General features: G+C 40.6%; 3 protein-coding genes across 6 annotated transcripts in view; 1 reads left to right on the forward strand and 2 right to left on the reverse strand.

The window, feature by feature from the left end:
- Positions 1-8,298, reverse strand: part of LOC125300446 (ERC protein 2) — a 13,419-nt gene extending 5,121 nt beyond the window's left edge. The window contains exons 1-13 of one of the 4 annotated variants that reach the window (XM_048252402.1): positions 8,160-8,298; positions 7,872-7,948; positions 7,538-7,614; positions 7,322-7,364; positions 6,927-7,081; positions 6,317-6,696; positions 5,779-5,892; positions 2,985-3,066; positions 2,549-2,732; positions 1,956-2,029; positions 1,252-1,328; positions 859-959; positions 87-175 (exon numbers count right to left, since the gene is read on the reverse strand). In XM_048252402.1, the coding sequence (XP_048108359.1) occupies positions 87-175; positions 859-959; positions 1,252-1,328; positions 1,956-2,029; positions 2,549-2,732; positions 2,985-3,066; positions 5,779-5,811 (640 nt within the window). In that variant the 5' untranslated portion in view covers positions 5,812-5,892; positions 6,317-6,696; positions 6,927-7,081; ... (2 more) ...; positions 7,872-7,948; positions 8,160-8,298. Of the gene's footprint in view, positions 1-86; positions 176-858; positions 960-1,251; positions 1,329-1,955; positions 2,030-2,548; positions 2,733-2,984; positions 3,067-5,778; positions 5,893-6,316; positions 6,697-6,926; positions 7,082-7,321; positions 7,365-7,537; positions 7,615-7,871; positions 7,949-8,071; positions 8,139-8,159 lie in introns of those variants that run through there. The other 3 variants (XM_048252398.1, XM_048252401.1, XM_048252399.1) reach the window with 3 other exon arrangements.
- A 243-nt stretch (positions 8,299-8,541) lies between these two features.
- mmachc (metabolism of cobalamin associated C) lies at positions 8,542-10,596 on the forward strand. The gene is made up of 4 exons (XM_048252800.1): positions 8,542-8,631; positions 8,894-9,091; positions 9,198-9,350; positions 9,593-10,596. Exons 1-4 carry the CDS (start codon positions 8,542-8,544, stop codon positions 9,935-9,937), a joined length of 786 nt encoding a protein of 261 aa, XP_048108757.1. The 3' UTR covers positions 9,938-10,596.
- A 2,138-nt stretch (positions 10,597-12,734) lies between these two features.
- Positions 12,735-14,081, reverse strand: LOC125300986 (microsomal glutathione S-transferase 3-like). Its single transcript, XM_048253212.1, has 5 exons — positions 13,813-14,081; positions 13,646-13,710; positions 13,428-13,485; positions 13,268-13,340; positions 12,735-13,028 (listed from the first exon to the last, which is right to left on the reverse strand). The coding sequence occupies exons 1-5, from the start codon at positions 13,927-13,929 to the stop codon at positions 12,892-12,894; spliced, it is 450 nt and encodes a 149-aa protein (XP_048109169.1). The 5' UTR covers positions 13,930-14,081; the 3' UTR covers positions 12,735-12,891.
- Positions 14,082-14,915: the final 834 nt, after the last annotated feature.

The following is a 14,915-nucleotide window of genomic DNA, read 5'->3' on the forward strand; positions in this document are numbered from 1 at the left end:
AAGAGAGAGAGAGAGAGAGAGAGAGAGAGAGAGAGAGAGAGAGAGAGAGAGAGAGAGAGAGAGAGAGGGATCGAGCGAGCGCTCACCTGGCCTCTGAGGTGCTGCTGCAGGTGTGGGTAGCCTGTCCCGTAGAATCAGTCCTCTCACCTCATCCTTCAGCTCCGATACAGTCACCCTGCAGTGACAAAGTCAAGGTGTCAGACAGCACAGCAGCGTACAGGACTCAGGGTGAGAGCAACTGGAAAAATGAACAAAGTTAAAGCTGTTTCAGGGTCTAGGCTGTTTTGTGAACCAGCACTTTTTGTGTCACGAATGCATATAAGCTGATAGCATAAGCAATAATCCCCGATAGGCCGTTCTATAACGTGAATATAGCACAGCTGAGGGGTGTTGTTAGGCACAAAGTGAGCGAAGCGAAGCTGAGTGCCGTTAAACAACCCTCAGCTGTGCTATATTCACGATATAGAACGGCCTCAAGGGGCTTATTGCTATTATAAAATGGCTACCACATATAGGACATTAAAAATTGATACAAAATAAACAAATAATCATGACATTTAAAAGCTATTTCATCTACAAATCTACATCTACATTCTTCCGCGGAGTCCCCATAGAATAGTTCCACCGCTAGTAGATTCTTATCGGAATTGTTGCTCAGCAACTTTTAATTTTAACCGTTATGCATTCTAAGCGCATTATAGAGCGAAATGCGGTCTCAGCTGTGCTATATCAGGAAAATATACAACGGCATGGAACGCAATTCAACCAATCATAATCAAGGACCGGAACTATCCGTTTTATAAGGATGCGTGTGTGTTTGTGCATGTGTGTTTGTGCATGTGTGCCTGTGCTCCTAACCTGATGTCCCGGACTTCCTGTTGGGTGTTCTGGTACTGGGAGATGGTCCTGGCCAGGTCAAAGCTATGTGTGCGGTAACTGTCTGTAAGACTCTCCAGTGTCTGCAGACAGGAGACAGGAGATATTACAGTGACAGTAGAATGACACACACATCTGTACCGAGCACGCACTGTATTACCAAAACATAGGTCAAGGTCAAAGGTCAACAAATAAATAAAAATTAAAAAAAAATCACTCAATTGTTTGTCTGTATGCGACATTATGTGGGTGACTAAGGTCTGCGCTTTCTGTTTTAAAGGCGTTTCTAGGTGTGTGTGTGTGTGTGTGTACACGTGTGCATGCATGTACATGAGTGTGTGTGAGTGTGCACATATGTGCGTCCATGCATATGACCTTGCAGCTGCGTTCATACTGTCTCCGTGTTTCTCTAGCCTCAGACTGTTGCTGGAACACATCCTCCTCCTGTCTCACTGTTCAACACACACACACACACACACACACACAGGCACACACACAGGCACACACACAGGCACACACACAGGCACACACACACACAGGGGGGAAAAAACACAACAAACACACATTTACATGATTATTTCTATATTTCAGACAGACATAGACACAATCCACCCTCAAGCTGAGACTTGTGAGAGGCAGCTGGGCTGTGGCGCAGACCACTGTGTGTGCCTGCATGTGAACGAGTCCAGCTGAGAGGGAACAGTATGACGTTTCCAAGCTTAGCTTGGCAGAGGTCTATTTTTGTTGGCAAAGGCTTTGGTATCAACTCAAGAAAATGCGGTGAGCCTGGAGAACTTTTCAGAACCTCCATATGTATAGTATATATTTATCAACTCCCTACACACATGCATATTCACACACATATATGCATGTAATGACAGACAACTCTAGACAACTTTATGATGGAAACTGTCATCGTAAAGAGCAGTGATCATCACAAAACAATGAAATATGAGACACAACCAAACCAGCTACCATAGCTTGTCCACTTGTGTGAAAACAGTGTTTACTTTTGAAGTATTTGTGTGTGTGTGTGTGTGTGTGTGTATATATATGTGTTTGTTTGGGTCAGAACTCACTCAGTTTGGTCTTGAGCTGGTCAACCTCTCTCCTTAGCTGGTCCACCTCTTCCCTGCGTAGTTTGGAGCTGAAACTGTGAGGGACAAAGAACAACAACACACTGTAGTAGCAGAAGCAGCCCCACAGTTCTTGAAGCAGACTAGACTGTTCTTATACTTATGGTAGAGGCCTAGCCCTGTGTGTGTGCGTCGGGTGTCTCCACTGTCTAGCTGCGGTAACAGCTTCTTCATTCATTCATTCATTCATAATGAATGTCTATGTCTGTACTTAAAGTATGTCTATGTCTGCATGGGAAAGTAAGAAACGAAATTTCAATTCTTTGTATGACCAGTGCATGTAAAGAAATTGACAATAAAAGCCGACTTGACTTGACTTGACTCATTCATTCATTCATTCATTTACATGTATTCGTCCAAAGTGACTTACAGAGAGAGGAATAACACTCAGGCTACAACATTCAGCAGTTAGCAAGTTGCTCTATGTAAAATGTCAGATGGGACATGCATATCTAACTACACCAGACGGTCTACCACCTTTAGCATTAGCATTAGCTGAAATGACAAAAGGAAAGTGACTCCATTGTGGGCCACACCTCTCCTCCAGGTTGCCTAGCGATGTGGTTCTATTGACGTGACCCCGCAGGCTGCTCAGCTCACGGGTTACCTCCCTCTTCCACTCCTCCATCCTCCTCTCCACACCCGGGCTCGCTCCCCTCCTCTCCGCCCCCCTCTCCCTCTCCCGCTCATCTGTCTTTTCACGCAGGCGACGTACCTCCTCTGGAAAAGAGGAGTTTTCAGGAGATTAATGCTTTAAATGTATACCTTACAAATTAAGAGACATTACACAGGTCACAATAATATGTACGTTGATATTCTGCACCCCTCCCCACCAATATCCACGCACACACACCTCCTGAAATGTCAGGGACACTGCTTAACTTTGGCTTAAGATAAGATATTAAAACATTTCTGACAACTTCATGTTCCACAGAGACATAACCATCTTGCAGTCTGTTGTGGCAAAATTACCTTGCAATGTCTGCATTTGCCGCTGCTGCGCAAGTCTGTCTCTCTCCATGGATCGCAAGTTTTGTGAAAGTGACTCAATCATCTTAACAAGCAGAAGTGTGAAATTAGAAACAGACACCTAGTATTTTTTTAGATGTGTGAAAAATTCCTATTTTCATAGCAGTTAGAAAAATCCAACAGTCAAATGCATTCTAACAGAACGCACATGCATTCATGCAGAAATACACACGCACACAAACTCAGACACCACTGTATACAGATAGCATTCCATTGCACAACATATATGTCCAATTACGTCGATTACGGCATGTATGTAGAAATGGGTGGTTGACGTAAACTCAAATTCAAAGTGAAAAAAATAATAATTCAAAAATATATGTCAAATAACATATAATTATATTCCCTTATATGTGAATAATTCAAAACTGAATGTGTCCATTTCTAATTCTTCATATATTTTGCAAATTATTCACTTTTTGGTGTAGTAGTCCTAAAATGTGTCCACTGGTGCAACAAAATAAAGAATGTCATTATTTAATTCAGAGAATGTTGGACAGATAAGATTGATGAGCCCAAGGCATATTAGTTTGCCCCAATTATATTTCCACATCAATCATACCCCCAAAAAATTCAGAATGATGTTATTTATATAATATAAGATGTACACATAGAGACTTCACCCAAATGTCTGGGTTACATTCATTATATTTAGTATAAAACCCAAGGAATCTTCATTTCATCCTTATAGCTGCATAGTAATGATATCATTATTATACTATCCAACACTTTTTACATAAATTCTTCATTAAAATACCTTTTCCACTCACAATTCAATTTGTTGTACCACAGGACATGCCGTTGCACCATTGGACAACAGAGTACTAGTATGCCCATTATTATGACCGCCGCGCAGCGAAGGTTTAGTCAGATTTTTTTCTTTTTTCTTTTTCGCATGTCCAAATTTCCGTCAAGGATTCCCGGGACACTGTAAGACCGGGGTACACGAAACTTGGTGGGCATGTAACCCCACATGGATAGCATGGAACCTACTGTTTTCATTTTGATCTGTAGCCCCCCCGCTGGACTGGACCCCCCTAAAGGAGGGTAGGGCAGACAGTTTTCTGTGAATATCTTGAGAACCGTAGGGCCTAGGATGACCAATTTTTTGCGTATGTTTGCCTCCAGGGGTCATGTAAACCCATTTCATATGCACACATGTTGCATAAACAGATACACACGCACACATACATTCACAGTAATCCTACGTATGACACATACTCACACAGAAGACATATATACGCATGCATGCACATGCACACACACACACAGGCACATAAACAGGCAAACACACACATGCACGCACACACACCCACCCACACACACAAACATAAACATGTACACGCACACATGCACACAATTCAAGAATTTCCCAGAATTATGAACAGGCAAGATGGGGGTGGGGTTGTATAAAATGTATATTACATGTGAAATCTATGAACTAATCATGTTGAGTCAATTGAGTGTGCATAATGCAATTCAGTGAGACAGTTAGAATCATATATGCCTTTCAGCGTGACTTATTTTTGTGGAAAACATGTGCTGGACTGGGCGGCGGTCATATTTTGTACCGCTCTGCGCACAAGAAATGCTTATAGCGGGGACCCATTTTACTCTTTCAATGACTTGGCCATTGATAGAGAGACAGGTATTTTCCACATTATTTGTATTTTTTGTGGAGCGAAATATAATATTTTATAAATATTTAGTGATAATGTGTTGCACTTAAACCAAGTGTCCACTTTCAACAACCCCTTGTAAGAAGAATTTTGTGAGACAGGATCAGGTTGGTATCATCTGCAAATAACACTTTATGAAAAGCATCAGAGACATCTAGGTCATTGATATAAAGGGTGAACATAAGAGGCCCGAGTATGGATCCCTGGGGGACCCCAAGAGTAGCAGTTTTCTGAACTGATTTATGGTCATTTATAAGTACGAACTGCTCTCTATTATGAAGGTAGCTTTTGAACCATCTCCATGCTGTGCCTCATAATGCTGCAGTTTGCTAAGTAACATTGGAATCAATGGTATCGAATACTTTCGATAGATCCAGAAATATCCCAATAGCCTGTTTGTTGTTGTCTATGGCATGACTGAGGTTTGATGATGGATGATGTAGTCATGCAGGTAGTGCTTTGTTTTTTAAAGCCGTACTGAGAGGGGACAAGTATGTTATCAGCCTCTCCATAAACTTCCTGGGCCTTTCCTTGGTGGCCATCTCAGCCTCTCACTTTCAACATGGAAATCAAGCTAGCTTTAACAAAACAGGGAAAGAAGGTTTGAGTTGATGGGCCATCCAAATGGGGCCGTCCATTAACCTCCATTCATTTTTTAGACTCGGATTAAGTATAGTATAAGTGTATATACTTTTTTGACCCCGTGAGGGAAATTTGGTCTCTGCATTTAACCCAATCGGTGAATTAGTGAAACACAAACAGCACACAGTGTACACACAGTGAGGTGAAGCACACACTAATCCCGGCGCAGTGAGCTGCCTGCTACAACGGCGGCGCTCGGGGAGCAGTGAGGGGTTAGGTGCCTTGCTCAAGGGCACTTTAGCCGCGGCCCACTGGTCGGGGCTCGAACCAGCAACCCTCCGGTTACAAGTCCAGAGTGCTAACCAGTGGGCCACGGCTGCCTTCAATTATATCTCTTTTACATATTTAAACAAATTTTTCAATAAAACTTGTAATACGGGGGGGCGCTGTGGCACAACAGGCTACAGCGCTCATACCATATACGGGTCCAAGTGCCCACGGGGACCCATGTTCAAATCCGACCTGTGGTCATATCCTGGTCCCACCCAATCTCTCTCTCCCACTTATTTCCTGTCTCACTCTTCACTGTCCTATACAAATAAAGGCAAAAAGCCCAAAAAAATACTTAAAAAAAAACCTAAAAAAAAACAAACTTGTAATACAAAAAATGTTTGTTTACATGTTTGCTTTCACTATGGTAAGGTTCATTATGATAAGGGTAAAGGAAACAAATAAGTGAAACTGACTTCATGTTGTACTATAGGACTGTGTGTTGCACCAGTGGACATTTTCGAAATCAATGCTAGTTTGCGGCCTAGCTCTATGAGAGACATTCTTCATCCTGAGTAACAGTGTTAAGGTTTACATTATTTTCAATGATCAATCAATGTAAATTGATAAAAATATTCAGATCAATACTTAAATTGCGTTGTACCAAAGGACTACCGTAAGACGACCAGTTCCAACACTGCACGGAAATAGTAATATTATGAAAATATTTGAGGCAAAATTGACCTTGTGTGCAGTCCATCTGCTCCAGTGATGTCTTCTGTCCTTTCTGATTCTGGAAGGACCCCTCTCAGTAATGGGGTGGTCACATTAATGTCTGTTTTATATCCACATAATGGCGTTGCTCCAGAAGGACACCAGTTTTGCGGACAAAATGTAATGTGTCATAATAACTCTACATAGGGACCTTAACACTTATAACTTCTAGATTCATTAAGTAAACACTTGTATGACATGCATAATAATATGACATATGACGTATGACATGCATAATACTACCCAGGACAGTTGCACCGGTGGACAAATGCCATGTTCAAAACAGAATATTTGCATAGTTGAAGAACGATACTCATTGTTTGCAGATGAATTAGATGTAGAAGAATGAACTGCATATTAAAAAAACAATTTTAATGAAATATTATCAAATTTTAGTTATATTTGTCAGTGGGAACACAAAAATTGAGCGTCACGTCAACCACCCAAATGCACACTTAAAGTTCACAGAGAGAACAAGAGATTAGAACAAGAGATTTGTGCACATACATACATACATACATACACACACACACACACACACACACACACACACACACACACACACACACAAGCAGCCTACCTGACTTTGGCTCTGTAGCTGAGCCTGGAGACCTGCCAGGTCGTTCCACTGAACGGCAGGGCTGAGAGCAGCGGAGGGCTGGGACAGCGGAGGAAGGGGAAGGGGAGATGGATCCAAATCTGGCCCACGCGACAGCTCCCTCACTGGGTACAGGTCTGAGAAGAGAAGTGTGAGGGGATTATCTGGAATCTGACTAAAAAGCACTCAGTCTATATGATACAAGCCAGTAAGTAACTAGCTGTAGGCCTAATCGGTCTTCACTAATTAAGGCTTCAGACAAAGCTCTCGACATTGAACTGACTATGTAGGAAGCCTTACAACCAATTTTAGATGGAGTTAAAAATAAAATGCATTTTAAGATATGAATATGAATCAAAAGAATAGTTACTACTTACCTTCCCTTCCTTTAGAGTACTTTCCATGCGTGCCAAGACGCTCCTGAAATTGTAAGTGTCACTGTCATTGTAAGTATTTGAACATTTGAATTCTTCATATGTCTCAAATATGAATACATTTATGAATTTGACATGTAAGTCTTGTAGATAACTTTCTTGAAAAGAAGGAAAAAATAACCAGTTCAAAAAATGAAGACCTTTCATCAATTATCTTACCCGCATTTTTGCAACACTGCCATCTGCTGCAGAAAGTATAGAACTCAGTTGATTGTCCCAGCTCATTTTGGTGGATTCTAAAGAAATGTACACATAACAAGTAGTCTCATCGGGTCATAGAAACATGTGATAATATAATACTTAGTATGCAAAGGAGCAGTATATTTCAGCACTTTACGCTGAGTTTATTTTCGTGTAACGTGTAAATGCTGTTTTGCTCAGCCAACACCGCTGTAATCTGGACGGGTAAGCGCCATAGACAGTAAAAGATATGTAAGCGCTCCTCACATTTCATGACAGATAACGTTACAAAGAAGGTGTATGTCTGACAGACCTATGTTGAAGTAGAAAGGTCATCAACCAAGCAGGCTGTTTTGGTCAGCAAGAGCACAAATCCAATTAATGGAATTTCTATACGTTCAAGAAAAAAAAAATCACAGGTTCTTTTTGATGTATTGTTTGTTGATAAACCAACTCTTTTTAAACTGAGTTTATTGTCTGAGGACGTTGGAGGACTGCTAAGTAGCTATTCACCTTTAAGTGGGTTAGCCTAGCCAGCTAGTAAACGAGTTGAAGCTGAAATGTACATTTTACAAACAGCAAAAAGCGTAAGACAGTTTACCGAAAATCTCCGATGTCTCCTTCTATCGCCCAGAGCAGCATTCAAAACAGTCCGAAGATCACATCACTTCTGACAGATAGCCAGCTTGATAGAAAAATACCGCACCATTTTTTAAATCCAGGAGCTATGTCAATACGTCATTGCGCTGCTAGACGTAAACCATGGGAACTGTGGGTATTTGAGTATTTTGAGTAAATGGCACTGACATGAAATATGCACTACGTGAAATGTCACCTTAAAGCAAAACAAGCTTTTCATACTGTTGTTATTACATAAATAGCATATGTAGTCACAAAACCATATATTTCAAGTTCATCACATATCTTACAATTGGACTTGGAATACATTTCCCAGACATCTTTGTGCGATTTTTTTTTTCAACATGGCGAGCTCCTCGACTCATGTGGAGGATGTCGTTCGTAGCCTTGAAGAATGTCTACTGCCACTTGGCTATGAATCTTATCCTATTAAGGTTGTTTGGATTTGTAGTGTTGTGGGGAGTGCTGAGAAGTTTCTGAAAAAGTGTCAAGAAAGTTCAGTTGACGCCAACCAGCCATGCCAATCGCTGGACAAGTTCTTGTCACGATGACATGCTAGCCTATGTTTTGATTTTGTTGTCTGTTACACACGCACGCATAGGCATGCTATCAGTAACAACATGATTATGTTTTAACAGACTGGTTGTTAACCTGATTTATATCTGTGCTTATTTGATCATGATCAAATGATCATAGATTGGATGGTACAATGCGATCGTGTCCCCATCGTTTCACCTCCCATACCCCGAGGACACGCTCGCTGTGGTGGTCTTGAGCGTCCCTGGCATGTTTGAGAAGGCATTCATACCCTTCCTACAGAACTACTCTGGTGGGGGACTCCGAGACTACATAGACCAGTGTACTGCACACTGTATCAAATCCAGTGTCACCAAGGTGAGAATGTACTTGTCTTTCGCATGTGCCTCACACTATCAACTAGGCTTGACTAGTTTGGTATCAGGAAAGACTTCAATCTCTTACCTGTTTCCTTTCCTAACAGTGCTTCCCTGACCAGACGATAGACATCAGTTATGACTATGAGACACATTTTAACAAGAAGCCCAAGTTTCTGGCCCAAACTGCTGCCCATGTAGCAGGAGCAGCCTACTACTACCAGCAGTCAGATGTTCCTGACCAGCCATGGGGCACAAAGGTAAAATTATTTTATGACAATAGATGCCACCTGATTTCGGTATCTATCAAAATAAAAATATTCCACAAAATATCCTCTGTATTGTTGATCATCAGGTAGTTTTCCAGGTATATTTAATGGCAAGCCACATTTGTTATACTTGTGATGTTAATCGATCTCCAGACTTTTGTATTTTTAGCTGGTTTGTTATCTTATACTGACATGTCACCCAAATTCCCTCCTCATTGGTGTTGTTGCCACAGAAGATGTTTGGTGTGTGTATCCACCCCAGGCTGGGGGGCTGGTTTGCTATCAGAGCTCTGCTAGTCTTCAGGCGTGTGCAAGCTGGGCCAGAGCTGCAGCGGCCGGTTCCCGTGGACTGCGTTAAATCCCGAGAGGAGCGGATTGAGCTTCTGGAGAGGTTTAACCTGCGGTGGCAGGACGGCACGTACAGGGACCTCATTTCCGTCGAGGAGCGCTACTCCCAGCAGCAGAAGGATTACTTTTGGACTCCTCCAGGAGAGCGCATCGCCCTGCTCAGGCAGTGGGGCTACTTAACAACAGAGAACGAGTCAGAGACTCTGGGCACTGAGCTCAGTCAAAGTTAAGGAACTGAGAGATGCTTTTGTGTTTGCGTACGTACGCACATTTATTGTCAATGTATGATTACTGGCAAATAGCTCTCTTGCATTGTGGATCATGGATTTAAAAGCTTTTGCACAATGAATACACTAAAATGTGTATGAACTTTAATTTAAAACAATATCTATGTATATTTCATTATTCAATGGAATTCCATTGAAAAACACTGTGGGAGCATGTTCTTGCCTAAGGATGTTTTTACAGCTTTAAGTAATGGAAGAATACTAATGCTGTTGTCAGCCTTATTGTTGCCTTGGATTTCCTCAGGATCAGTAGTGTGTTGGATGATCTGAAGTGCCTCCTAGTGGCTAGATAGTGAATACTAAATAGAATTTGTATATTCCACTTTAAAGGGGAACTATGCAGGTTTTTTAGCTTAATTTACCTTAACTGAACAGCTTTGAAGTCATTGGAATATGACTTTTTTTTGGGTTGAATGGTGGCTGTCTCGCTTCCCCCTAGCACCTGTGAGCAGTAAAACCACCCTTGCAACTTTGGGCCGGCGAGCTGACGGCCTCAGAGACAGAAAGGCTCGCAGCCTCGCAATGTAACAAATTGCTTTACTGCACTACACACATACAGTGCTGGCCAAAAGTATTGGCACCCATGCTAAAGTTGACTGAAAAGAGGAATATAAAATCATCTTTTGGAAATTGATCTTAATGCCTTAAGTGAAAAATGAGGAAATATCTAACCTTAAAGGACACCAATTTTCTTAGTGAATGCATAATGTATCATAAATAAATAAATGTTCTTCCTTAAAATACAGGGGTCATAAGTATTGGCACCCCTATGTTAAATTCCCATAGAGACAGGCAGATTTTTATTTTTAAAAGGCCAGTTATTTCATGGGTCCAGAATACTGTGCATCCTGATAAAGTTACCTTGGCCTTTGGAATTAAAATAGCCCCACATCATCACATACCCTTCACCATACCTAGAGATCGGCATGGGTGTTATTTCAGTTAGCCTATTAGCTGGTTTGTTGCTCATTGAGCTCAATGCAAATCAAACCAGCTAATAGGCTAACTGAAATGATGTGGGGCTATTTTAATTCCAAAGGCCAAGGTAACTTTATCAGGATGCACAGTATTCTGGATCCATGAAATAACTGGCCTTTAAAAATAAAAATCTGCCTGTCTCTATGGGAATTTAACATAGGGGTGCCAATACTTATGACCCCTGTATTTTAAGGAAGAACATTTATTTATTTATGATATATTATTCATTCACTAAGAAAATTGGTGTCCTTAAAGGTTAGATATTTCCTCATTTTTCACTTAAGGCATTAAGATCAATTTCCAAAAGATGATTTTATATTCCTCTTTTCAGTCAACTTTAGCATGGGTGCCAGCACTGTACATGCCAGGCACCGGCTAGAACAAGGTATATAGTTTCTCAGACATTTGTCATGGCAGAGCCAGCGAAAAGAAGCAGAAAGCGAGTAAACTGTTCTCGGAGAAACAGAAAAAGAGGAAACGGTAGACTGAGGATTGAGGGGTTGTAAAACATATACTCTGAAGCTGTAGGGGGAGCTCTGCAGAGAAACCTGCAAGCAGAAAGTGAGAAAACAGCGAAGAAATTTTCAAAACGGCAAAGTTTCTCTTTAACATCATAATGCAATATTTATACATACTCAGGATCCAGTTTTTGGAAATAGAGTAGTCTTAGTGTTCAGTATACTAACTACACCTGAATAATCTAGTATTTTGTTTTTGTTTGTCTATGTGGTTTAAAATAAACACATCTTTGTTTACATTCATGTGTTATCACCTGAATAAATCTGAGTCTGATGAATGCTGATGAGCTGCTAAGGCTGGCTGAGGAGGAGTTGGTCATCTCACTGACATATTGGGTGGGTTTGGCTGTTTAGATGGTTGGTGGTCAGGAAACAGAGTTCATCACCTGAAAAACTAGGTCCAGGGCTCTTACTGTCTAGGTGGGTAGCCTTTTTAACCATGCACTGTGTTACAGTGAAGTGATTCTGCTATTTCATTATCTTTCACTAATATTTTCCTTCATATACTTGTTGGTTTTGCTACAGAAGCAGGATCTCCATCCATGTCAGCCAGGTCATGTTAAACTAATCCTGCATAAGGATGTTTTCAAAGATTGTGTCAATGGAAAGATGATGTAATATTGAACTAATGTGAACACTGACAAGGGTGTTATATGAAAATGCCTCCTTGTGGCCAGATGATGAATAGCAATTAGAGTGATTACTAAATATAATACACATAATTCCCAACCACTTTAGTAATTCTATATTATATGAACAACTATGAGAAACTGAGCAGCTGTCTTGGTGGCAGTGCTCATAGATATGACTAGACTTGAATTTGTATGTTTAACACTTCAAGGAAGGCAGGCTTGACATTTCAAACACCCAACCCAACTCTTCCATAATCTTATAAGGGCCAGCAGCCCTACCTCTGTTCCACTTAACCAGTCCTGCCATGTACAGGTTATTGGGTTGTGCAAAGAGGAACCCAATGGGTAGCATGAGGCATTTACCTACTCCCATTTTGACATCATCACATAAGGGGAGGTCACCATTAGGCTAATCTTTGTTCTAATCACAACTCGTTGTACAAAGGTGAAATTGCCCAGGTTTACTGTAGGTGCCTGTTGATTCAAGGGCCACATAGCAGGGGCCGCACCCTTTAGGATGAGTGGCACTGCAACAGTCACTGGGCAGGGACTGAATAAACATGGTTCTCAAACACAACCCTCATACAGAAAGCAATATTTGAGTGCATAAAGTTGATTTTGTAACTGAATAGAACATCTGTTTATTTATGTATTTATTCATTCATTCAAGTAAAAATGCTGGAAATGAAAAACAATAGCCAAAAACATTACATTAACAGCGTAACACAAGTGACATATAGAACAAGGTAAAAATCTGACAGTTCTCTTTTTAAACCTGCACAAGAAAACGTTGAGGAAAGCAAGGTCTTTTCCAGCCTAATATAACCTTCCCAGTGTCCAGTGAGCAAAGGAACAGCCCAAAGAGGGCCACCTCCCCAAGTTTCCCCTTCTGCTGTGTAGCAGCATCTTTCAGTAAGAGAGCACAAAACAAAATTAAATACTTTTATATCTCTCGCTGTCCTATCTGAGTATCCAAATGTAAAAGAAATTGCTCTTTATACTGTTTAATCCCTACTACCACAGTTGACCGGCAAAAATAATTGCCATGTTTTTAACTTCAATGTAATAATATGGCAGACATGAGACTCATCTTGGAGCTTTCTGACCATAGGGCACAAAAGAAACATCACCTTACATCAACTTACCTTCAATACAACATGCATGTGCAGAGACCACCCTGCTACCAATCCAAAACATTCCCAAAGTACTGGCCAGGCGCTGGAAAACATGCAATATAATTTATTTGAGATTTAACAGGTAGCCTACTGTAAATTGGCATCAAGATCGTTTATTCATGATTCTTACCGGATGTTGAAGTCCTCCAATGGACAAAAGATAAAGGAATGGAGCAATTGTCTCATTACTGGAAGTGGAAATGGGAAAAATAATTTGGCACACGATTTATCTACACTTATATTGATCTATAATGTATGACTCTTTAGGTTTGTTCTATTCAACATTCAGCACTGAAATTCCACAATCCTTTTAGTTTTTTTTATTTCTTGAAAGTAGGTTATACACACGTGTGTTGATGATTCTTCTGTATACGGTTGAAGATATCCGAGTCGTCGCTGTGCTTCTTTGGATACTGTGGTAAAGCGGATAGTAGGCTAAGTTAAACAGTTTACATCAACCACTGCACATATCCATTCTTTGGTGGTCGTTTTTGAAATGATAACTAAACGCTTACCTCTACATTGTACTGTTTGCGAGCCTTACACACCTTGTGGGACAGGTACTTCACGAGTACGAAGGAAGCGCAACCTGTGAGCACAACATATCCATATTCTTTCGAAAGAGTCACCATGATGTTTCTTGCTCGATCCTGATAGTATGTAGTAAAACAGTTAGGCTTTATTTATACAATCTACTGGAGTAAAACAAAATACAAAATTAACTTGAACTTGAAGTTTATTTCGAGACGAACGTGAATGTGCCCTCCCTTGCTGCGTAATGAAAACCCACACTCTGGATGTAGCTCTGTTGATGTCTGCAGCTCATTAAGGCGTGGTGTCCTGATGAGGCCCACCCACTTGCATTTCAGGGGAAGGATTTTAGGGTTACTTTCCCTATCCACATGAATGCCATTAGGCTATATGGCCAGAGGGTAGGTGACTACATTATGTGTTTACATAATTGCAAAAGGGTTCTCCAATGTTTTCTCAGTTAGCTTTTTAAAATGATATCAGATTAGTAAGAATGTGTCTTTGGAACATTAGATGAATGGTTGCTGATAATGGGCAGTGTAGATATTGCATGAAAGATCAGCCATTTCTTTCTACAACAACCCTTTAGCAATTATGTTAGCACATAATGTAATCTGAAAACTGCTACCCTGATAAAAAAACAAAAAAAACAATGCAACTGATCTCAGCTGGTATTCTGTCTATAATGGAGTGGAATGAAAATGTCTAAGTGACCCCAAACTTTTGACCGGTAGTGTATATATAGAAAAACAACCTGCCACAATTATTGGTAATCCTAGAAAATCCTGTACAAAATGTTATAGAGGCATTTTCCCATTTAAATGTATAGTATTTAAGCAGTAGTAGTTTGCCTATTAAAAGGAAAGTGTGTTGATATTTGTAAGTGAGGGAATGGGTATGAAAACTAAGTACTTGGTTAAAATAACTTGGACAAAGACCCATGTTTATCTTGCCCCCACGTAAAGCGAGGAGGATGGTAAGACAGGCAAAACATTCCATAAAGTCACTGTTGGAGAGTTACAAGAAAAAGTATAATTGGGGTCACCAAGTCTCCAAAAAAATATTTAGAAGTGACCAGTACTAATAG

This window comes from Alosa alosa, chromosome 9 (assembly GCF_017589495.1).
Source record: "Alosa alosa isolate M-15738 ecotype Scorff River chromosome 9, AALO_Geno_1.1, whole genome shotgun sequence".
NCBI classification, from domain to species: Eukaryota; Metazoa; Chordata; class Actinopteri; order Clupeiformes; family Clupeidae; genus Alosa; species Alosa alosa.